Raw genomic sequence first — 23,770 nt, 5'->3', positions numbered from 1 at the left:
CATATGAAATGAATTACCTTAACATCAATTTTGCATTACTTGTCATTCAGGGTCCGCCAGGTGAAGACATGGCTGTTGACGAAAATGATGAAACCCAAGTGAGTTATCAACATTGTTTGTTTAACATTGAGAGGGTTGGTTTTGTCGATTCCCTTGCATTTAACTTCCTTACTTCTAAGTCATTGTTTTTTAAAACGAAGCTTTCTATGTCTCACTGATTCGTCCATGACCACTGAAAACGCACTGCAGGAAAACCAACTCGCCCACCTGCGTAGAACACTACAGTTCACATTCGCAGTACCGTGCCAGCATCGACTGGCCGGCTGGTCAGTGCCTAATAGCGGTGCGAAGCAACGAGCTCAGCAAGAAAGTTCACTGGAAGTGCAAGTTGCATCTGCTAGGCATGACACCACCCCTGTTGCGATTAACTGAGCTTCTCTGCTTATTGGAGACAGCAAGTGTGTGTGAATACGAGCTCATCTTAGGATCTGGAAGAAAGAATCTAAGCCCCTTTCTTAAAGAAAGATTTTGCATGCCACGCTACCCAGACTAACTGTATATATCTGCCATTGCATTATGCACGTCACACAATGCATTTCCAGCCGTCACTAAGGGTAGGTCACGGATGCAGCACACGGCAGAAGAGGCTTCCATATGTGAATGTAAGTGTGAACGTGATTGTGCCCGTACGGCTGATTCCGTGTATCGGAAAGGGCATCTAGAAGCCATGCAGGAGACGCTTGTGCAGTCGAGCTGCAACTGGTCTTGTGATCAGTGTGTACATCAGACCGAACACATCTCGTGACGCGGAAATGGTCCTGGCAGAAATGATGAAGACCTTAAAGCCTCATAGTATGCTGATCCTCATGTGCGATGACATTAACATCGATGTGGCGAATGAGCTTGGCAAATGGATCGAGAGTTTATTGCTAGATCTCTACTCATTGAAACTGTAGACACTACAGAGATCCATGATGCAACACCATTCCTGCATTGATCTCGCGTTTGCAAACAGGCTGTGTCGCATTACAATGGCAGAGCCTCTGACTGTCTACCACAGCGATCACAAGGCAGTACTGTGCAAGTGTAGAGTCGTCCGTGAAAGTGTGAGTATGGGCATGTCATCACCGGCTACATGATATAAAATAAAGGCTATGCAAATTAATGAAATGTGTCTTCATTCAACTTCAACATTAAAAAAATACAATCCTAAGTAAGCAATCAAATCACGTACACATAGCATCGGGTCGCTCAGCATTTTTTGGGTTCATTGCTTGGTCATTGGCTTTGGACTTTGATTCAGTTTGCACTGGGAGAAAACTTCACATTCAACCATATTTCTTTAAGAAAGGGTTTTGATTTTTCATGTGCGCCTCAAAGCAAATTATATTTTAGGATGTTGCCTCTGTGCACATTTTTGCTGGCAGCATTTTCAGGCACTTTTGCATATTAAAGAAAGATGTATTGCTTTGCAGGCATTCACTGTTCTACATTGTTTATCCTCCTGAGTGTATTCTGTTTCGTGGATTTGTTCCATCTATATAATTATGCTATTTTGTCTTTCAGAAATCCATAAAACCACTTCTTATAGTGTTTTGAATATCTGTAAAGGAACACTGTCTAATGTATTGGACTCTGCCGATATTGCAAACGCACAATTGCACTCGGCGCCCATTTATTAGTTTCTACATGTTCATTCGGTCATCCCAAACACCAAGAAATGCTTAAAAACATCTGGTTTCTTAAATACGTACCCATATATTCACCCAATTCTGCGATGAGCACTGTAACAAAAGCTCACGCTTTGGCAGCCCTCCTATTTTGCCATTTTAAAAGCTCCCGCTTTGGAAGGAAAGAAGTGCTCCCTGCAAGTGGCAGCTCAGGTCCCAGAACAAACAAACAAAAAAACAACAGCAGCTTTTCATTGTGTCAGCTGTGTTTCTCCGGCTGCTGAGGCCAGCTGTCTAATGTTCAATATATTGGACAAATGTGATATTGAATACCTGCAGTCATCACCTGCTAGGCAAAACCAATCTTCTGACATGAATCTTTCATGATGTCTTGATTGAAATATTCCTATTTTAACTTGGGTGTTTTGTTTTCCTTCAGGACATGGAAACAAATGACATGGCAGAAGGGACACACGAGATTGAGCTGACAAATGTTACAAAAGAAGGCCACCCAAAGGGCGATCCCAGTCAGTTCAAGCTCCTCAAGGTTCTTGGACAGGGCTCATTTGGAAAGGCGAGTTCTGCATCATTTGTCCCGTTTGTCGTTCCAAGTTCTCCAAAAGCATGGGGCATTCATGTTTTTTCCAGGGCCCTAGGAAGAGTACATCTATGGTCTCTGCTATGTTGCCCTGAATGGATATCTAGCACTGAGCTTGGTTTTGTGGTTTATAACATCCTGAAATTGCACACTGTATTACGAGCGACACTACAATGCAGGGCTTTTGATAAAGTTTGACCACGAGGATTCCTTAAATGTACATTTAAATCTGAGTACACTAGTGTGTTGGCATTTTGCTCCACGGAAATGTGGCTTCCGCAGCCGGCAGTCTAACCCGCGACACCATGCTTGACAGGTTTTGCCATGGTCACTGAGCCACAGTAACGAATGAGCATGGTTTCATGAAGGAACAAAGGGATTAAGGTCCAAAATCGGGCAACAAATCGAACATCAAATGGGATGTGCGCCACACTTAAAGTTAACTATGGCTTAAGGCCTTACATTTTTAAAGCAAAGCTGTATGTGGCTAGTTTCCAGTGGATCGATGTCTGTAGACCAAATCCTTTGGGCCGATCCCGAAGGTAGTGCAGTACTGGGCCGACGCACGGCAGAGGAGAAGCAGGCTTCAAGCACTCTGCCAATTTGCAAAAAATAAGTTTAATATCTTGTATTTAAATGCAACCCGTATCAGATATTCAGCTGATAAGAACAGATACTACAGTTTTACCCACGCCGGCCATGTCTACGTTCGCACCGCCTTTGCTGTGTCGGCATTCCAAGTGCTTGTGTGTGTCCTTTCCTTCCCTTCTCCCGTGGTTGTGGTTCCGTTGAAACATTAACGTGTGTCTGGTTTCCTCCGGGTCCTCAGTCCCGTTGTCTGCATGAATGTACATAAAAAATCACGTGAATGAGTCCATACCTATGTTAAAAATTCTGCATCGCCTCTGTATCGTATGCTAAACAGCTTCACTCGTCATCCACTTTTGCAGAGTGAAATGGCTAATGACTTTTTTATAGCTTGTCGTATGCTAAAAAACTTTCAATGCATGTTCTGCACTGTGCCCTTGTCATTTATGCCAAATTACACAGCCATGTGAAATTTTTGTTACACAGCCAGCCATATGCCATTTTTGTTTCTTATGTAAATAAATATTAAAATGTGTGGCCACACCTGTGCTGCCACATTACAAGCGTTTGTCAGTATGGATGGATAAGTGCTGTCAAATTCCATATTTCTAAAAAGATGTTGGTCTCTTTTCTTGCCATTTTCAGACATTGTGCAAAAAGCTATGCATCATTAGAGCATACTTTCACTACTTCCATTGTGTCATGATGTGCTTTGATGTTCTGCTGCTGTATACACGTAAAGAGTTTGTTCGCTTGTGTCTTCATGACTGCTGGCATGAAGAATTTAATGGGTGCTTCAGGAGGTGCCTCTAATTTCTTTCGTTGTGTTCACCTGTAGGTGTTTCTAGTGAAGAAGATTATGGGTCCAGATGCAGGCACATTATATGCCATGAAAGTGTTGAAGAAAGCAACATTAAAAGGTTTGCCTTGTTTGGATGACATTCGTGTTCCGAGAAGGGCCTTTGGGTAGCATCCATTTCACATGTTGACTTCTTCTTTTGCAGTAAGGGACAGGTTAAGAACAAAAATGGAGAGAGACATCCTCGCTGAAGTTCGGCATCCATTTGTGGTGAAGCTGCATTATGGTATGGTTCTCTTTACTGCACAAAATGAAAACCTTGTGCTGCCTAGTGCTTTATTGAACACGTGCTTGCTTGCCTCCCCCCAATTCTTTTTCTGCAGCCTTCCAGACTGAAGGAAAACTATACCTAATACTGGATTTTTTGAAGGGCGGAGATCTTTTCACAAGGCTTAGCAAAGAGGTGAACCTTTCTTTTTTCCTTTTCCTTTCACCGAGTGCTAACTGCTGCATCCTGTTTCAAGTGATTCTTTGTGTGCTGTATTTTACTTGCTTATTGCTTGATGGCAGTCCACCTCATCACTAGGCTGTTTGTGTCATAGGCATTTACCGAGTTTGGTTTAATAGTGTGTCTCCACTTCTCTTTAGTTTTGTTTTCCTTGTGTGCTGTCTGTCCGTGAGAAGCCAACAGTGCTTTGATTGCTTTGCTAAGGAAAATTATTGCAGGTTGCGGCTTGCATCATAATAATCCTCTAAACTGCCGAGTGTTTACAATTAAATTAAAAATTATGGGGTTTTATGTGCCATAATCATGCTCTGATTATGTGGCATGTTGTAGCGAGGGACTCAAGAATAATTTGGACCAGCTGAGGTTCTTTAATGTGCACCAATGCGAAAACACCCGTGTGCTTAGATTTAGGTGCACGTTAAAGAACCCCAGGTGGTCAAAATTTCCGGAGTCCTCCACTACGGCGTGCCTCATAATCAGAAAGTGGTTTTGGCACGTAAAACCCCAAATATTATTATTATTATTATTATTAATGTGCACCTAAATCAAGGTACACAGGTGTTTTTGCATTTTGCCCTCATCGAAATGCGGTCACCGTGGCCGGGATTCGATCCTGTGACCTCATGTTTAGCAGCCAAACACCATTGCCACTGGGTGGTGGGTGGTGCTACAATTGACAGAGTCCTACTACTTTCTCTTTTTTTTTTTCCTCGCTTTATGCTGTGCAATGATGTGTGCTGTAAATGAAGCAATTGGGGCGCAATCGCACAAGCATCTTGCTTTCCGAATGTTTGCTTCACCCCCTACGTCACTGAGGAGGCAGTGTTAAATTCTGGCTGCCACTTTTCCGTGCTAAGGAATGCTGACGAAACCGTTGTACCGGTGAATCGCGAGTTAGCAGGCGCATGTTAGGAAACGGAGATGCTTGCGCAATCTTGCCCTTGTTTTGTTCAGTAGTTGGGAAGTATTCTCCTTAGCACATTTCTTTCACTGCGAGTTGTTTTGCCTTGCAATTAGGTGCGCCTCCATTTGGTATTTAAAACTTCTTATGGCCTGATAGTAAGAGCCCTTTAATGCTGTTTTAGGTCATGTTCACTGAGGAAGATGTGAAGTTCTATCTGGCTGAGCTTGCTCTCGCTCTGGACCACCTTCATGGCCTCGGCATCATCTATAGAGATCTCAAGCCAGAGAAGTAAGCCTGTTCTCTTTTCATACTTCTCCTCTTAGTCTCCTTTTTCATGTCTGAAGACATACTGTTCTAGGCATGCATTTTGGTATGGTAGCCTCACAGGCCAAATGCAACAAAATCTCACTGGCTAAATTGGTTCTACACAAGTAGTTTATACTGAAGTAAAGTTGGCTAATCTGCAGTGCTGGTAATTGTTTAATTTGCTTTTAAGCAGCCTTCAAATATAGCACCGTGACAGACACATGTACCTGGTGGTTGACGGGTATGACACAAGTCCCAGCATGTTACCTCCAAAATTTGCTACTTTGGAAGCCTTTCGTGATGAATCTACTGATATTTCAAGTGCAAAACTTTGCATGGAAGCTGGTTTCTATGTGTGCCAGGCTTTCTTAAGATTAGCATTGGCCTTTAACAATTAACATAATTTATTGTGCTTTCGAAGAATAGAGGCTCCATAGTGCAATTACTGGGTTGACAGCTATCCAGTAAAGAAATAAAAATGACACAAATTTTCTGCCTTTACTCCTTTAAAGAAAGTCATTTATAAAGCTGAACAGCTGTAGAAGTCTTATTAACATCATTGCTTATGGGGTATTCAATTGGTTCGTGTTGCAGCATTCTTTTGGACTCTGATGGCCACATAAGCTTAACAGACTTTGGTCTAAGCAAAGAAGCGCTCAATGACCAGAAGGCCTACTCTTTTTGTGGCACTATCGAATACATGGCACCTGAGGTCATCAACCGCAAGGGACACACAATGGCTGCCGACTGGTGGTCTTTTGGAGTACTCATGGTGAGTCGTGTTTTCTCTTCTCACCACATTGGATATGGCGTAAAACAGTTCTGTACACCTTTAAAAAACTGTACAACCTCTAGGGCATTATTTTTGTCTCAACAATTATCGCCATTGATGACGACCTTTGGTGTCAGTTATGTGATGTATTTAGTTTACAGCTTGTGCAGAATTATGATAATGCTTCTGCAGGTACTGCAGGAGTCCTACTTGCAAATTAGTGGTATATGTAGTACTTTAAAATGCTGTATGATACATCAGTTTTGTTTAGTCTGTATGTACCAGTGATGCAGTCTATAGAAGTATAATACTGCTTATTTTTTTTCTGGGCTGCAGCTTTGTGTTAACTGGGCAAACATTGTGCTTCTTCTTCTTTCTTCTTTTAATTAGTCAATTTTTTTCTGTTCTCAGAAATGTGAAAACCTTGAGGCCCTAAATCAAACTTCTGCTTCCAACAGTCGTTAGAATTTAGCTTTCTCCTAAATACAAGAAATCCAACTCGACTCAGTTCATTGCCTTTCTAATGAGGCCATTTTGGTGTTTCACACATCCTTGAATAGAAGAACCTAAGTGTGCCCCGCCCATTTAGGGCACGTGCCTTGTATCACTATGACTGAACAATTGTGGCTGGTTTGCAACAATCCCTTAGCCCCACCTTAGCCTTTTGCATGAGCAAAATTTTATAGCATAGTCCATTCCTCATTTTATATTGCTTCACTTCCAGTTTGAAATGCTGACAGGCGGCTTGCCTTTTCAAGGTACCAATAGGAAGGAGACAATGCTACAAATACTCAAGTGAGTTTCTCTGCTGTGGTTGCAAAATAGCTTGAGCTCCCTGCTTCTCTGTGTATGTGTTCAGCACTCATTCTGTTGCCGTCTTCAGGGCCAAGTTGAGCATGCCACAGTTCCTCAGTCCTGAAGCACAGAGCCTTCTTAGGGCATTGTTCAAGAGAAACCCTGCAAATAGATTAGGTGAGTCTTCTTCATCCTTACCATGTCTCCATTTATAGTTTCTTGAGGTCGCTTTCCCCACAGGATCCAACTTAATGGGTCGGTGTCTATGGCACTGTGCTGCTGAGCTTGAGGTTGAAGGCTTGATTTCCGGCTTTGGTTCAGGGAAGGATGAGAAACAAAATCTCTTGTGCACTGAGCCTTGAGTCTCCAATGCTGGTGCCATTAGTCATGCAGCATGATTGTGTGGGGAATTTCAAATAATTTGTTGTAAACGGAGACCATTGGAGAGAATGACAACTACAGTAATAATCGAGTTCTGTCATTCTTGCAAACAAAGTGAATGGTTAATATGATGGTTAAAAATGTGATGTTATGATGTATGATCAACTTGTAATGTTGAGAAGCAGCTTTTGATCTGTTAGATTCCTTGCCAAATCAAGGCATGGTAGGGCAGTGTGGATCATAACATTGTACTTGGTGTAAGGTGCAACCTTGATAAAATGCATTTCAGTAATTGCTTAGAGACCTTATGTAGTTACTACTGTAAGGTTCAGGGTTTATGTTCAGCAGGCCTGCATGAGGTACAAATGACGCGCGCATGTGACCCCCCCCCCCCCCTCCCCTTTTTTTTTTTCGCTTTTCAAGGGTCCGGTCCAAATGCAATCGGCGACATCAAGGCACACCCGTTTTTTGCCACCATTGATTGGGGGCATCTGTACAGGAGGGAAGTGGTGCCTCCTTTCATACCAGCTGTGTCAAGACCGGATAACACGCTGTATTTCGACAGGGAATTTACATCGAAGACACCAGAAGGTCTGCATACTGATATATTGAAGAGTTGCTTTTGTGGCTGCATCCTAGCCTTGAGAATTTAATTGTTACAAAGGCAGTCCAGCTGGTGACATGCTGGTGTCGGAAAAATTCATGCACGCTATGAATGTTAGCATAGATGCAGTCAGTGCACAGCTGGAAATTATTGCAAGTTGTGCATACAAATAGTCTCTTTTGACTTGGTATATTGTCCATTTAGGAGTATGACCTACTTCTACAATTAGAGAATTTCTTCAGTAGAAATCGATGCGTGGGTTAAAACATGCACCATGTCTTGCAGTGTAGCTTCATGCCAGTGGGCTCAGAATTATTGTCTTGATATCTGTTGACGCTCGGTGTCAGTAAAGTTGAAGTGCTGCCAGGGTTTTGATTATTAGCCACGTGGGGGATTGTACGGTAATTCACTTCCGTAACCATATGGAAACAAGCTGTATGTCCTGTCAGGCAGGTAGATCTACCCTATGGCCAGGTGCTCTTCTTTACTTAAGCAATGTGATTAAACTCTGTAATGCAGAGTGTAATGCAGTGAATTCATATTTCACTTTGAGAGTGCGGCAGTTAAAGTGGTGATGATTGAAGACACACAAGATTGTTTGTGGGGTCCCACATTGTTCCGATAATTGTGTGATGTTCATGTAATGTGTTGAGCACTGCTGTATGTTGTTAATTGTGTGTGTTAAGTGCACAAAGCTTTTCTAAGGTGGCTTGTAATTGGAGGTGTGGATTTCATGCAGGGGTTGATTATTAAGCGAGCAATTGTTGTGTGGCTGTGTGAACAGGGTGGCACATCATTGCTTTGGCAAGTCTTCTTTCATTCATCTGCTGATAATTGCTTATAAGGTACTTTATATGGCAGTGTCAGTGAGAAATGTTTGATCAAAATGCATACGTTTGTAAAGTAAGATGGCTTGTGTGTGTCTCATTTTTAGTGAGGCGATATTTGATTCCCACAGTGCGTTAGAATGATTTTGTTCAGACATCTAGGCCTGTCAAGTAATTTGAGAGAGTATGTTATCCCCACGACATCAGGTTGTAGTGGTCAGTCTGACCTGGTGCAATTGCAATGCCTTTGGTCCCTTTAGCACATGCTGTTTGTACAGAAAGCGGCTAGATGTAAAGATTGCGCTGTTATTTGATCAGAGCAGAGTTCTTTCCTCACCCCAGCAAATTGTAGCACAAATGTTCAAAGGTAGCACTTCGTTCTATCCTTCTTGTTCTTTGCTATGCTCTCTGTCCATTTTCTCACCTTACCTGTTTTCTTTTCTTCTATTGCAACAAACCTCGTGTTGCGCAAAAGATTTTACAGGTAATATTTTCCTTTTTGCCCCATACTATGCTCTTCTTTCTCTTACTTTATTTGCCTGATTGAACTTTATTTTGAATATCACTTCTGTTTCTTTTGCCATGACTGGCTTTCTCCTCAGACTCTCCTGGAGTGCCTCCAAGTGCCAATGCCCATGAGTTGTTCAGAGGATTCAGTTTTGTAGCTCCTAGTCTGACCGAGGAAGATTATGTCAAAAGCAAGGACAACCAGTCCACCAAATGGGTGAGTTTGCTGCATAGACTATATATAAAACATGACACCATGAAGCTGTGGCAGCACTGTTATGAAGTTTTGTACTCGCAAAACGGAAATTGACATGCTATGCTTGCAGGGATTTTCTCAGGAGGCAAGATTTGCCAAGTCTTTTAAAGCTTACTTTAAAAGCTGTTGATCAAAGCATAGAACATTGAATAGAAGCATGTGAACATAGTGATTTGCTCTAGTTTTTACTCTTTACTGTACTCGTTTGGTTACAGAAGGAGCAGCAATAGACAACTGTTGCTGCTGTAATATCATTTGTGTGGACCGTCGTAAAATAGAGCGGCACTTTTGATTGTTTCACACTTAACAGGTCAAAATGGCTACACATCTTTGTTATAGTGTGTCCTAGCTACGCTTATCACTTCGAAAATTCTTCAACACAGTAATCACTCTACTCAGCTGGAGCACAGATGTTATTCAGCAGGTGAGCACATCAGTGATTGGTCGGTTTGTTGGCTCCTCCTGATGTGATGGAGTAATACTTGTGGAGTCGCTTCAGCAGTGGTGAAGTGCTGACTGCACTCTTGCATAAAAGTTTTTCTGAAACTATAATACAATCAAAACCTGCGATAACGAAATCCTCCGACAATGAAATATTTTCGTATTCCCGGCGAACATCCATAGGATTCAATGCATTTCGTACCTCTCGACAAAGAAATTTTGCTGTACTACAAGCATCAACGAAATTTGCCGGAATGTAACCCCACATACCGTATTTACTCGCATAATGATCGCACTCGCCTAATGATGGCACCCCTGAATTTTGTCATCAAAATTCGATTTTTATATTTCCCGTGTAATGATCGCACCCCGAACTTGCCGAAGCGATATGTTGTGTGCCAAGTCTAGCTAACAATGATCGCGTTTACCATATGTCGAATGCTACGCGAACGACTTGAGACAAACCAAGCAGTCTTCACACACCAAACATTCTTAACCCTTTGAGGGTCAATGATGTAAATATACGGCGCCGCGAATAAGCAAGAAAATGGTCGATGCCATATATTTACGGCGCCATCTGTACATTTAAAAAGCGCGCCCATTTGCTAACTTCTTTTCTGTCATGTGCTGTCACTATGTGGGAATACAGGGAATTTTTTTCGTGCACCTCCCTCTCGGAATTTTCGTTGCATGGTTTGTTTTAGTGCTAGTTCCCTCCCGCGCATCTATATAGTACCGCCCATGCATTGACGCGGGCGGGCATGTGGTAGTTCGGGTTTTGTTTTCGCGGGCGGTTTTGGCTTCTTGCGCTTGCAAAACTGATGGCTATCTCGTTACTAATTGCTCAAAAAGCGACTGCCTCTTTCTCACTCGTTCAGTGCTCACAGGGGTGCGCATAGGAAGGTTGCCGCGGTGCATGCGTTTCTGCTGTTTTTTTTTTTTTGACACTCGTGAAAACTAATTGCCTCTGGTTGGCGATAAGATGAAGATTATCGGAAGTTTGTCACACATTTTGCTTTTTCGACGAGCACACAACCACACAGTTTTCCTGAGTGCGTGCTCCTACGCAGTTCGATTATGCTATGGATGTACATATTAGATATTAGTGTAAGAGCAGGAACAGTTGAGTCTTGCGAAATATTCTCGTGTGCGCATTTTCAAGCCCTTCAACTATGTGTATAAAAATGCATCAAATTTTTAATTCTTATAAGTTTATTTCCTTTTTTATTGTTATTCGTGAATGAAAAGTACATATATACCAACGAAAAATATTTTTTTCTCACTTTATGGTCACCCTAAAAAAATTGCAGTGAATTTTTTTCGAAATAAGTCCCTAAGAAGAATTGAAATCTGCAATTTAAAAAAATCTACTCTAGGCGGTCACATATGTCGAAACAACTCGACCCTCAAAGGGTTAAGCAGATGCCCCATTTCATTCCTTTCATCACTTTCCGCACTTCCATGACAAAAAAAAAAAAAGCTACAACCAAACTTAGCTTTATTATGTGTAGGCTTTATAATGGTTGTGGTCAACAAAATAGGCTCCTTTCGATTCTTTTCTTCTGCACTCGTGGGCACGCAACAAATCGCGAGCGGCAGCGGTAGCAGCCACGTTTACACTGATACATTAGAAGTGTACCCCATTCATATGCCGACGCTTGTAACACAGCTAAGATATTCACCTACCCTTAGCGGAAACCTGCCATATTAGGATGGCAGTGAAGACAAATGCCGCAGCTTCCGCAGCATGCCTGCCATGTGTTCCTATGTCATTGGCAGCTAAGTGCGCCCATCTGTTTCTGTCCCCTCAAAGTGGACATGGCTACGTTATTGCCGCAAACTTGCCGATATTAACGATATTGTTCATTACTGATACGGAAGAAACTGTTTCAATGCACGTAATGTACTCACGAGAAGAAAAAAAATGCATTCGGCACGTTCGGCTTGCTCCGCCGGCTGCCATATTTGTTTTGGTGTCCCGCAGTACATACAGCGGCAGCTGCCTATTTGTTGACCTGTTGTCATCTCGCAGCAAATGTGGAATGAAAAAAATGTTTTTAAATTTTTGCGGGAAATTTAACCTGTGTAATGATCACACCCCTGAATTTGCGTCAATTTTTTTTTTACAAGAAAGGGCAATCATTATGCGAGTAAATATGGTATTAACTACTCACGCAAGGCTAGCAGGCTCCAAAATGTGCTCAAACGCGATTGCCTTGCACTAAAATTGCATAAAATACCACCACATTACACTTGCCTGGGCGCCACCATTTTTATTTACAAGAACAACCAAGCGCTGAAAGCGATAGTGTGCGCTGGAAATGCGTCGCAGCCACCATCTTGTTTGGTCGCCCATATGAAGCAGCACACGTTGCTACCAACATGCGATCACAGTTCTTGCACACGTAGTGCAGTGCGTAATGTGCACATTGATGAGGAACATGCAGCAAGAGCAAGGAAATCCATGCCCCACTGACGTGGAATTGTTTATGGCGCTTGAGATGGCGGTCGTAGCGTGGAGTGCCATGCATCGGGCCGTGATTTGGTGATCATCTGGGAATACGCAGCCCTTCCTTCAAGAATGCTGTTTTGGTGCCACCTGACAGGCATCTCGTGCGGATCCGGCACCGGATATAGATTCGACACTGGACATGTCGATGCCTATGGGCAACAGCGTGCGCTGAAGAAATGCTGCTATGTGCGTGGAGCACTGTTGCACTGCGTCTAGATCCGAGTTACGCAAAACCTCGCAAAAGTAATTGTATCTCTGAAAGCAATTGACCGAGAATACTGCTTCACAGCAGTGATGCCACTGCTGATCGACGCATGCAGTGCACTTTATACTGTCGGCAATCCACGAGCAAAGCTTGCCAAAGTAGGGTAACGGAATTTTGACAGGTTAGTGTTGTTCTGTTATGCATTAACTATCTGTGCTGTCTCATTTTGCAACAACAGAATTCTTGCAAAAGCGAATTTTTTGGTTTCGTCATTGCAAGGTTCAACCATATTCAATTTGTGGATGCCGGAAAAGGGAGCTTTCATGTGCAAAAAAGAAAACGCTAGTTTTTCCTGCTGGTTTCAATTTCCCAGATACAAGCACTTAACACAGTATTATGCTTGGTTGACCAGCAATGGTGTAAATGCAATGGTTGCTAATGATGTTGATTTTGTGGTGTTAACAGCCAACACTGTCTCTCTGGGTGTTTTCTTCTCCATGTCAAGCTGTAGTGCATGCCCTTTAGTTGGCTGCACGTGTCACTACTGCACTTTGTACTGCGAGAACATTTGCGCTGCCACTTTTGTTGCTGTCAGTTTGATCATGTCATGTCTGGCAACTTGCGACACTGAAACCGAGGCTTAGCGATACATCATATGAATGGTTGTGAGTGGATTCTGCATAGTGCGATGACTGCATGTGCAAATTCTCATGAAAGTGCCCTTCAGATATATGTCACTGCTCCATTAAATGTCTTGTGTAGCTATTCTAATTCATGTCCTTGAAAATTTCAGTACGGCCTTCACTTTAAGGAAGCTATTACCAAGGAGTATGAGCTCAAGGAGGACCTTGGCTTAGGTTCCTATTCGACTTGCAAGAGGGCTGTGCATAGGGCAACTGGCAAGGAGTATGCCGTCAAGGTGTGCTGTCTTCTTGCATCCTTCCCGTAATGCTGTGAACCCATGGGCGACAGGTGTACATGTGCAGAAAAAAAAAAGGAAATTGAACACTTGTTGAAGGAATTAAGTTGCAAAACGTTGCACTAGTGATCCTAGACCTTGGGAAGCTTATAGGAAAAGTTTTAATTGCAGGAGTACCTTGGGTATGCATTGTAATTTCATTTCCTTTGTTTTGAATATGGCAAGAGGAAAACAAGTCATTGTGCAAACCGAATGCGCAGCTTCCATGCATATGCTTCATGTGGTACCCTACCAGTTCACATAGTCGAACCTTGATGTAACAAGCACAGAAATAACAACTATTTAAACCAAAATTTTCTTGCTGATATGAACATGTAACAAACGAATATCATATAACAAAGTTTTGTTTTGTTATGAGAATTGTTAATGAGGCTATATTGTGTGACGCTGCTGTCTTGGCCAGGAGCGTTTATTTTTGGTCTGTGTTATGGAAGATAGAAGTGTTGAGTTATAACTTTCCACTCCACTGCCGTACACTCACTTTTATTAGAAAACACGAAGAATTTTGGGGGATTTTTGCTTGTTTTTCTATGGGCCACATGGTCTTATTAACAAAGCACTGTTTATCTTCAGATCATTGACAAGTTCAAGAGAGATTGTCAAGAGGAAGTGGAAATACTGCTGCGGTATGGTCAGCACCCTAACATACTCACGGTGTACGATGTAAGTCTTTTTCACTTGAATTTTCAGTGTGTGGAAAAGGTGCTGGCATGTGTACAGTACTGAATTAATTCATTCCACTTGAAGTGAGTACTGTATTAACAGATAGACATTTTATTAACACTGTTCACCAAGGACATGGTGTTGTGCTCAAATTTCTTCTTTGTCATACACAGTTTACACAAACTTTGAAAGCCCGGATGCCACTGTTGTTTTTTATTGCAGCTGGTGATGGGGAATTATTGCATGGGTGATGGGAAAATTGGGGAATTAACCACTGTTCTAATTACTAGTATTTCGTTCAGAAATATCTTTTATGTCGGCACTGCTGCGCAGTGTCAATGCCACTTGAGTTGTAGACTCCTGTATTTCAACTCGTAGTAGAGTACAATACAGTCGAACCTCGATATATAGAACGGTGGGGTGATGGCAAAATAGTTCGATATAGCCAGAATTCAATATATAAAATCACGTAAAAATTGTATCAAGAGCTTCTCCAAATGAATCAATGAACTAAGGGCGCGATCAGGGATTGTTGTTCGGAGTGTGCGTTTGGTTGTGCTGGCGCCAACTTCGTCAGCCGTGAGCATGTGGTTGATTGCGCCACATACGATTATTGTAGGCAGCGTGCGAAGTCGGAAAGGCCTAGGCCAATCATGCGTGGCGCAACCAGACGTGCACTCCGAACAATGATCCTCGATCGCGCCCTGATCGTGGCACAGTAAATACGCACTTCAAGCTTCATATGAAGTATTCATTTATTTGGCTGAAAGTACTGCAGCAGTGTAGCCTGCTTATTGGCAGCCACCTGCTTAAACATATTCTAAACGATCCACAAGCGATAGGCCGGTGCCCTCTATTGTGCCACAGTAGCGGCGTAGAAGGGCCAAAGCAGCTACATGACCAGTTGAAGTCAGGAGTGGGGCAACATCAGCACTTGCGGGATCAACCTCTGCAGCAATCTCCACGTCCATTAATCTTCGAAGCATTTTGAAGCACTGTCAATAACAAAGTACTAAGTGGCTTCTATGAGTGAGTCCAGTGAGCGCACGCTGTCGTGTGTCTTTGTGCATGCAAACCGTCAGTCCTCACGAGGCGTGGCAGGCACAGAACGCGGCACCGAGGAGGAGTCAGCACAGCAAATGCAATGCGTTGTTGACGTTGTCGAACTAGCCAAGCTGCTGCATGTGTGCGCCGCTATGTTGAAATGGCGCCCTCGGCGCGATCGCAGCAGTTGGGAAAGCCCATGATGCCACCGCTATCATCGAGGGTGTTGTAGGAAAGCTCACCACCTGTCAACAGAGTGAACATGGTCTGGGGTGATAAAGTTCAATGTATCCATATTATGTCCGACCCCGTTTGAAAGAAAAAAATTAAAAATGCATGCGATTTTTCAGGTGATGTTTCATATAAGCAGTGATTCGATATATCTGTGTTCGATATATTGATGCTTAACTGTAGTACATGTTACTATTGATTACCTCCAACTAGATACCTATATGGAACACAGCTTAGAGAGCACCTTATCTCATTTTAAAAGTTATGATGTCATATAAGGATCTCGAGAGAGGCCCTAAATTACTTTGGGGCGTTGGAGAGATTGGGCGAGATCTATTCAGGTGTGCCAACCTTGTATTCTGGGCTGCTTGTATGAACAGTACAGCATCATTTGCATATTAGTGGTTTTTGAAGCAATCACTGGACGCCTTTGATCTTTGGGTGTCTGAGTAGTCCAAAAGTTTAGAGAATGTGAACCAAGGCTGGTTATAGTAAATGATAAGCTTATTGATCATTGATTACATAACCCATAAACTGAGCTTTTATAGCATGATTACCAAGTCAGGCAGCTGACACAAACAAGTGTTATGGGTGTGCAAATAGTAGTTTTTGAGACTGCATAAAATTCAAATTGAATAGTGCCAAAAGTGAATTCAAGTGAATTGGATATTAACACTTTCGTATAGTTTCAGAATAATGGAGAGCCTTTTTGACCATATCAATGTGGACATCCCAGTATTTGCTCTGTTAGAAAGTTTCTGTTGCTGCACTACACATCATGAAGTACGCTTTATCAAAAGCTAGAATGAAGCATTATGAAGAAAAAGCAGGATCCTTTGGAGCATGTGTGGTCATGCATTAGTAGAACTTCTGAAAGGCAGGCTTGTGAGCTTGTTAGCAATGTGTATATCTTCAAAACTAAAAAAAAAAATGTGCATTGATTGCAGTGATGGCAGAGAGAGAGAGAAAAAAAAACCTTTTTCTCTATTTGGTATGGTTGCAGCAGATAGTGCCACTGTTAAATAATGTTGCAATCAAATGTATTCAGATTTTCACCAGGGAGAACTTGCAGATGAAACATAAATAGTGCTCATTGCGGTTTGTCTAGAAAAACCTGGCTCCCTGAGTGACCCAGTGTGCTCTATGTAACTTTGTTTTTTCATGTCCTTGATGGCTGGGATAAAATTGGCCTCAATTTTCTTCAGTTTCATGTCTGATCGTGCACAGATGGCAGTGTGAAGTATTGGGAAACTATTCGAAAAATAAACACATTTGCGAATAATAACCATTCGATTTGATGACCCAATCGAATAGAACAATATCTGATTATCTCTTGATTATCTGATTATCAATATCTGAAACATCCATGAAAAATGTGTAGCAGTTCTTTTAATTTGTAGCCCTGATGCCACTCTCTTGGGTGACGTCATATAGCTCAAAGGATTCACTTGCTTTTCTTCTAACTTCTTCATTACAACAGGTTTACCAGGATGCCACCTCTGTGTATATAATCATGGAGCTACTCAAGGGAGGGGAGCTCCTGGATAGGATCCTAAACCAGAAGCACTTCAGTGAGAGAGAAGCCAGCGCTGTACTGGAAGTGATTGCAAAGACAATGAAGTTTCTGCACGACAATGGGGTCAGTTCTCTCTTCTGCTCTCGCGCATCTGTGCTCACAATCCCTCCAGTGCAAAGCAAGTGCTGCACAAGCTAGTTACTGTACAGTGGTCATTAACTGCTGCACGTTAAAGGCCAACTGCAACGAAATTCTGGACCGCATAAAAAGCCCCATTTCAGATAATTTAGACATACAATAGCCTCTGTGGGAAATTTTATGCTTGAAGTGCGAGTGGACGCTTCACAATTTGCTAGCAAAAATCAATATTTTTCATACCGAAACCAAAAAAAAAAGAGCCCCGCCGCCATTACCAGTTGCAAAAAGTGACGTACTATGCATACTCTAGAGAGTTAGCACCCAGGTCACCTGCTTCCTTTGCTTGTACGCTGTTCCTGTATGTGAGCACACAGGTCCCATATGTCTGCTAGCCACAGAGTTAGTATACTTTGGTAGCTGCTTTGTGCGCTCTGCCAACGCCATTGCTTGCCTGCGATGTTCTGTTAGTGCGAAGTATTTTCCAAGTGAAGCTGGTTTTCTCTATCTGGTTGCCCATGTTCAACAAGCAGAGCCTCGATGTGTTCTGCTTCTGCTCGAAGAGCTCATTTGGGTGGCCAAGCTAAAGGTGTGGATGGCTTAACGCATATTCAATCTACACATGGTGTAGTTATGCTACGTCGGCGAAAATGGGATGCTCTACAGTCTTAGTATGGCTGGTGTGGGAATACAGTGAAATCTCAATATAACGAATTTCAGGGGACTGTGGTAAATTGTTCATTATTCTGAAAGATTGTTGTAGTGAAAGCTCCAAAATTAACCATTCCACCCATCAACCCATCAGTTATAAGTTGTCATTGTACGAGTTATCCATGAAAATGTCGCTGTTGGCTCGTAGCATGCGCTATTGCTGTTTTCCATAGATTGCGCCGCCACGCACCATGCACACAAAACAAATGCCGACGCAAAGAAAACTACTGACAAAAAGGTAGTGCCATGTCCCCTCCAAAGCACAATGTTTCTTGCTTTTTGTTTTTTTCACATCTCTTGCCGTGGACACCGCAAATGTCTCGCTCGAGACAGACACCTGAACTATGTCAAAGTGCAAGCATGCACAAACGACACCGTCTGCAAAGTGCGGCATCCCCACGAGTATGGAGGTTGCATTTCACCGCACGCATAGCTAGTATGGCCGCAGAAAGAAGCACGAAAGAAAGAGGCATGCACTGACAGAAGGGTGAAAGAAGGAAGAGACTCACCTCTATTGCTAGGCAACACTTTTCTGGGCGGAGCATGTGCTCGCAAAACCTGATGCGCTGTCGCCTCTGCTCGCCCGCGTTCTTCTTTTCTCTGGTGCTGTCCCAGTTTTTCTGAACCCATGCGCCACGACGTCCGCTCTCTGCGCGTTATTGTCTGCTAGCCTATTGTTTTGACTGTTGTGAAGGATACATGGAAATCTAAGAATCCCCAGATTTCGGAATATTAGTTCATAGTGATGAGGCATTGTTAACATCGCAGTGAAACTGAATAATGATTGCTATTCTGAAAAGTTTGGTATTAAGTTCGTACTACTGAAATATTTTTTACATGGAAACTATAAGAAGTCAGCAGGGGATTTCTGAAAAGTCCGTTAAGTCAACCTGAAAAGCTTGTTAATGTGATGCTTGTAGTAATGAGGTTTCACTGTAGAACATGTCATATTGCACGCCAGAGCTGCTGGAACAAGGTGCATCGCGCACTAGCTTGGCTTACCAGCAGCACGTTGACCTGTACACAGTTTGGGCTCACTGATACGAGTGCGTTGAGCTTATGCCTTTGATAAACAACAAAGCGCTCGCTTGCCTCAGACTTGTGTGCTTGCGCTGTTTCAGCAACTGATTGCCACGCTGCTGTGGGTCGTATTTAAAGCGCAGGGTAAAAATTTAGTGATTTTAGCATCTCTGGCATGAGACTTCTCTGGCTGCTGTCTGCCACGCTGGAAATGCCGGACTCGCTGATTGGTTAGACAACTACCACCATCTGTAGTAAAGGGTGGGAAATATCTCGGGCTCGGCATGGCCAGGCTAGTGGGGTCTACCCTCTGGCATGGCCGTGCACCTCATGCAAAGTGTGTGTAAACTAACGGCCAGACAGACTGGACTCCGGCCGTGATAATTTCGCCCATTTTGTTCAGCTTTCATTTGTTTTCTTTGAAGTGTCTGATGTAGAGAAGCATGAAATGCCCTGTAAGATTATGCACCACCAGAAATGACTGCTTGAGAATATCACCCCTGAATATAACTCGCCTTTGGTTTTCGAGCGCCATCATGGCTTGTAGTACTTATAGTCATCCTGAAAAAGTATTTGTCAAGCAGATATTCCATAGGTAAGTGACTGTGCTGTTGAAATATAGCTTTTGCACCTTCTCGTCAACTTCAGCTTACATGCTTTGTACCCGTTGGCTGGTCCACATCAGACTTGCCTGCTGCGGCGCTGTGCACGCTTGCGCTCTGAAAGCTGGAACAGAAAATTGGTCTTTGGTATCCCTCTACTCGGCGTTGTGTACTGCACAGGCATTGCTCATGTTCCAGTACGTGTTGAAGCACCTGACGGCCATGCAATGCATTGGTAATCTTGCAACAGCTCAAACCACTTGCGCAATGAGAAAGCACACCGAGAGAGACACCCGTCAACTTGCACATGTTGGGCAAGCAACGCACCTGTGTACCTAGGCGCAAATGAGAGATCAGCACCAGCAGTTGTGTACAGTCCTCAAAATTTCACCATTTCAGTATTGCTACCGCTTACCGCCAGATGCGCGTGTAATCTGCTTAGGTGCTATTTAAAGGCTGCTAATAATAAAATTAGACAATTACCAGCCCAGTGCCTTTGCTATGATTAGATGCATAGTATATACTAAGCATATATAAGCAGTTTAGCCTAAGTGAAATTTTGTTACAGTTGGCATTTCAACCTTGCATCCACTTCCTCTAACAGACAAACTTCACCATATTCACTGTTCATGTGGAGCAGCCCTGCTGGCATCATGAGGACACCAATCCTTCCTACTTTTCCTATTTTACTTGGGTTCAAGGCAGCGTTGAGCATGATATTTACGAGAATGCCACTGGGTTTTTCCTGTGAATCTTAGGGGGAAGGTGAGGGTATGTCTCCTCAGCCCCACTCCTATGGTAGAATCTCCGTTCTTACCTCCCTGTCATTTGATCTCAAGCGTATCCATCGTGGTTCAAACACAACACGCTTCTTACCATAGTTGTCCTTCAGCCCGCCGAGGATTGCTATACTAGTGGCATGCTTTATGGAAGTGGCGGCTTAGTGAAACTTGTCGTGAAATTTGTCTATTGCAATTCTTGTATGGCTTATGTATCTGACAATACAGCATTTTGTGTACTTCTTCTGATCATTGTACTGGGTATGTGCACTCTTATTCTAACTGCGAAGGAAGAAGGTGCACTTTGCTGGTTCCTGTCATTCAGTAAAACACTTGCAAGTTCCGTGCTGCCAAGCTCACTAGGCAGCTAATCAGTGCTTTGTTGACCAATGTTGCAGGTGGTTCACCGTGACTTAAAGCCATCGAACATCATGTATGCAGACGAAAGTGGTAGTCCGGAGAGCCTGCGCATTTGCGACTTTGGTTTTGCAAAGCAGATGCGTGCTGAGAATGGACTCCTTATGACTCCGTGCTATACGGCCAACTTCGTGGCTCCTGAAGTGCTCAAGAAGCAGGGCTATGATGAGGCCTGTGACATCTGGAGCATGGGTGTGCTGTTGTACACCATGCTGGCGGGGTGAGTCTCTTGACAGAATTTAGTCACAATCATAGGAAGTGACAGATAATGAAGCCAGAGAAAGCATGGGAAAAACTAATTGTTACATTCTATTGAACTGTGGAGATAATATGGTAAAGAAAAACAAAAATGGACGAAAAGGTAACGTGGTCACTCTCTGCGTACCACAAGTAACCTTCCACTTGTGTTTCATTGACATCGCATGTGGGATGGTGGCCAAAGCGCTGACCGACCACTTTGCCTGTTGCGCAACTCTTGCAAGTATTTGCAATGCCAAAGACATGTGATGCTTTTTTGAGGCATATTGCAGCCTTGCTTGAATGTTTTTGAGTGCTTGTGTTCATGTTAACAAATTCATGACAGATAACAAATTTAAATGACAAGCTGTGCAAACGTATAAAACCTCGAAAACACAAGAGTTTGTCACTGCAAGGGCTAGGCCCGACATTATATCCGAGGCTTGTGAAAATTATCTAAAAGATCAATATGTTGTGTTCATATTGCATTCTTTAGTGACAGCTTCCTCAGATTAAAAGAAAGCAATCATGAAGGCCATGCCCTTGCGTACCACAGATGCCAGAAGTATGTAATAGCTACCATTTTTGTTAGGTATGCCTAGGGCTTTATTGCGCCCAGATTTCACCGACTGCACTTAGTTGTAGTCTTCTTGTAACTGCTTCAAGTAATTGTGCTTGCCAGCTATGCATGGCATACCTGCCAACCCTCCCAATTCGCCTGGGAGAATCCAGATTTTTGACTGAACTTTCCGATTGTACAATCACAGTCTTATATCTCCTGAAAAGTGGTCTCTGCTTGCACAATAATGGTTTTTGTGAAACCGGCACTGCGAAATCTAAAGCCACATCGTGATCGTCAGCATGACCAACAACGGCCGCACCATCGGTATCATCGACTAAGCAGCCGACTACGGTGCCTAGTAAGCCAGAGCCAATGTAGCTCCGTTCTTTATTCTGTGGTAGCTCTTGCATTTCATGCAGGCCTTCCTCGATGGTGCATCTTGTTTCTGCTGCTTGCAAGGCGTTGCTGCTTGTGTGTATGATCAGCGTTGGCTAGGCAGCATGTATGCGGTGCACCGTGTAAAGTTACAATCCTCGTGTGCTTGATGCCATGGCGCTATCAAAGCCCAATAAAAGGTATTTGCAGAAGCTTTTGCGATCTTATACTTCTGAATTTCCGTGCTTTTTGACATCGAAAAAAGGAGAACCTTATGCATTTTGTACAACGTGTGGATGCGACGTTAGCACACGGTGGCAAAGGTGACTTGAAACTGCACGTTTCCACGGCGCACCGCTGAGCAGCAGCACAACATTGTGAGCTTTCTCAGGAACAACTGCGACGACGGTGTCGTACGTGTGGAGTGCCTGTTTACGGGATTCCTCGTCGAACACAACCTACCCCTTAGTGTCGGCGACCACGTTGGGCCTCTTCTACGGAAAATGTTTCCGAAATGCGACGAGGCGAAGCGTTATGTGTGTGGACGCAACTCTGAAACGCAACTCTCAAGAATGCGGAGGTGGCCAACCTGAAATTTATTTCACAGGCATCGCTCTCGAGCCTTTGTTTTTTTTTATTCAGTTTCCCTCAGCTGCTGCCCCGAGATTCCAATGAATCTGCTGAAAGACGCTTTAGATGCTCTCGAAGCTGAGTTTGCCACACTACAGGCGTACAGTCTTCAAGAGCACATTATGAATGAAGAAAGGTGGGACATGCAGTGGACATGTTTCACCGAGTTGCTAAGGTGATGCTCTATTCACTCGTGATACCGCATAGCAAGACAGAGTGTGAGAGGATTTTAGCACGGCAAGAAAAACTAGGACTGAATTCTGCTCATCAATGTGCAACACAACCCTCCAACACCTGCTGCTAGTGAAGGGCCGTCAGTCTGGACCATGTTTTGAGCACAGCTACTCGGACAAATTTTTGAAGTTAGCAAAGCCTGCTACTGCAAGGAGGTCCCTGCAAAAGGACTTATCGAACACTGCCTGAAAGCTTAAACCCCCTCTCTTCCCCTCACCACTCCCACTGGAAGTTGAAACAGAGTGATTGCAACCCTCCCCCCCTCTTTGGCATGAATAAATCTCTCAATTTTTGATCTCGCCAGGTTGGCAGGTATGGTATAGAAACAAGTTGCAGATGTGGTTGTGCAGTTTAACTCCTTGATGGAGCATTACTAAATAAAGCGCTCGCCTTGTCCCTTTCTTATGTTCTTATGGTCTGTAACACTAAATAAAGCCTTGCTGAAGCACCCACTGCCTTCAAGTTAGGGCGATGCTGTAATTTTTTTTTTACTAATCCATTTATGAAGTAAATGCCTGTATGTGGGATCAAGTACAGCCTGACAATATGCTAGCTCTACGTGCACAAGAACCACAAAGAAGAGAGAGGGATGGAGGAAAGGAAAAAAAAAAAGAGATAGTAGGTTTTTAAGGTTTCAAATATCCAGAATTAGCATTTCAGGTGCAGGGGAGTGAAAGCCTCAAGAGTATCCACACCTTGAATTTCTTTCATTAAACTATGTTTTAGTTGAGTGACATGAAATTTAGCAGACCCGCCGTGGTTGCTCAGTTGCTATGGTGTTGGGCTGCTGAGCACGAGGTCGCGGGATCGAATCCCGGCCACGGCAGCCGCATTTCAATGGAGGCGAAATGTGAAAACACCTGTGTACTTAGATTTAAGTGCATGTTAAAGAACCCTAGGTGGTCAAAATTTCCGGAGTCCTCCACCACGGCGTGCCTCATAACCAGAAAGTGGTTTTGGCA

The 23,770-nt window shown here is 43.3% G+C and overlaps 1 protein-coding gene and 1 non-coding gene across 2 annotated transcripts in view; one reads left to right on the top strand and one right to left on the bottom strand.

Annotated features, from left to right (window-relative positions):
* The window catches only part of S6kII (Ribosomal protein S6 kinase II), a 32,821-nt gene that overhangs the window by 3,878 nt on the left and 5,173 nt on the right, over nucleotides 1-23,770 (top strand). Inside the window, exons 2-16 of the mRNA XM_065437504.1 lie at nucleotides 51-98; nucleotides 2,110-2,244; nucleotides 3,695-3,776; nucleotides 3,861-3,941; nucleotides 4,039-4,118; nucleotides 5,249-5,355; nucleotides 5,968-6,145; nucleotides 6,870-6,940; nucleotides 7,029-7,117; nucleotides 7,745-7,912; nucleotides 9,355-9,476; nucleotides 13,467-13,592; nucleotides 14,226-14,315; nucleotides 17,071-17,229; nucleotides 20,752-20,990. Of these exons, the coding sequence (XP_065293576.1) occupies nucleotides 51-98; nucleotides 2,110-2,244; nucleotides 3,695-3,776; nucleotides 3,861-3,941; nucleotides 4,039-4,118; nucleotides 5,249-5,355; nucleotides 5,968-6,145; nucleotides 6,870-6,940; nucleotides 7,029-7,117; nucleotides 7,745-7,912; nucleotides 9,355-9,476; nucleotides 13,467-13,592; nucleotides 14,226-14,315; nucleotides 17,071-17,229; nucleotides 20,752-20,990 (1,775 nt within the window). The remainder of the gene's footprint in view (nucleotides 1-50; nucleotides 99-2,109; nucleotides 2,245-3,694; nucleotides 3,777-3,860; nucleotides 3,942-4,038; nucleotides 4,119-5,248; nucleotides 5,356-5,967; nucleotides 6,146-6,869; nucleotides 6,941-7,028; nucleotides 7,118-7,744; nucleotides 7,913-9,354; nucleotides 9,477-13,466; nucleotides 13,593-14,225; nucleotides 14,316-17,070; nucleotides 17,230-20,751; nucleotides 20,991-23,770) is intronic.
* Nucleotides 2,789-2,978, bottom strand: LOC135906337 (U2 spliceosomal RNA). The gene has a single exon (XR_010565703.1). It is a non-coding gene; the product is annotated as a U2 spliceosomal RNA (small nuclear RNA).

This window comes from Dermacentor albipictus, chromosome 5, assembly GCF_038994185.2.
Source record: "Dermacentor albipictus isolate Rhodes 1998 colony chromosome 5, USDA_Dalb.pri_finalv2, whole genome shotgun sequence".
Lineage (NCBI taxonomy): Eukaryota > Metazoa > Arthropoda > Arachnida > Ixodida > Ixodidae > Dermacentor > Dermacentor albipictus.
Note: the sequence above shows the minus strand (reverse complement) of the source record. Positions and strands in the feature narration are given on the sequence as shown.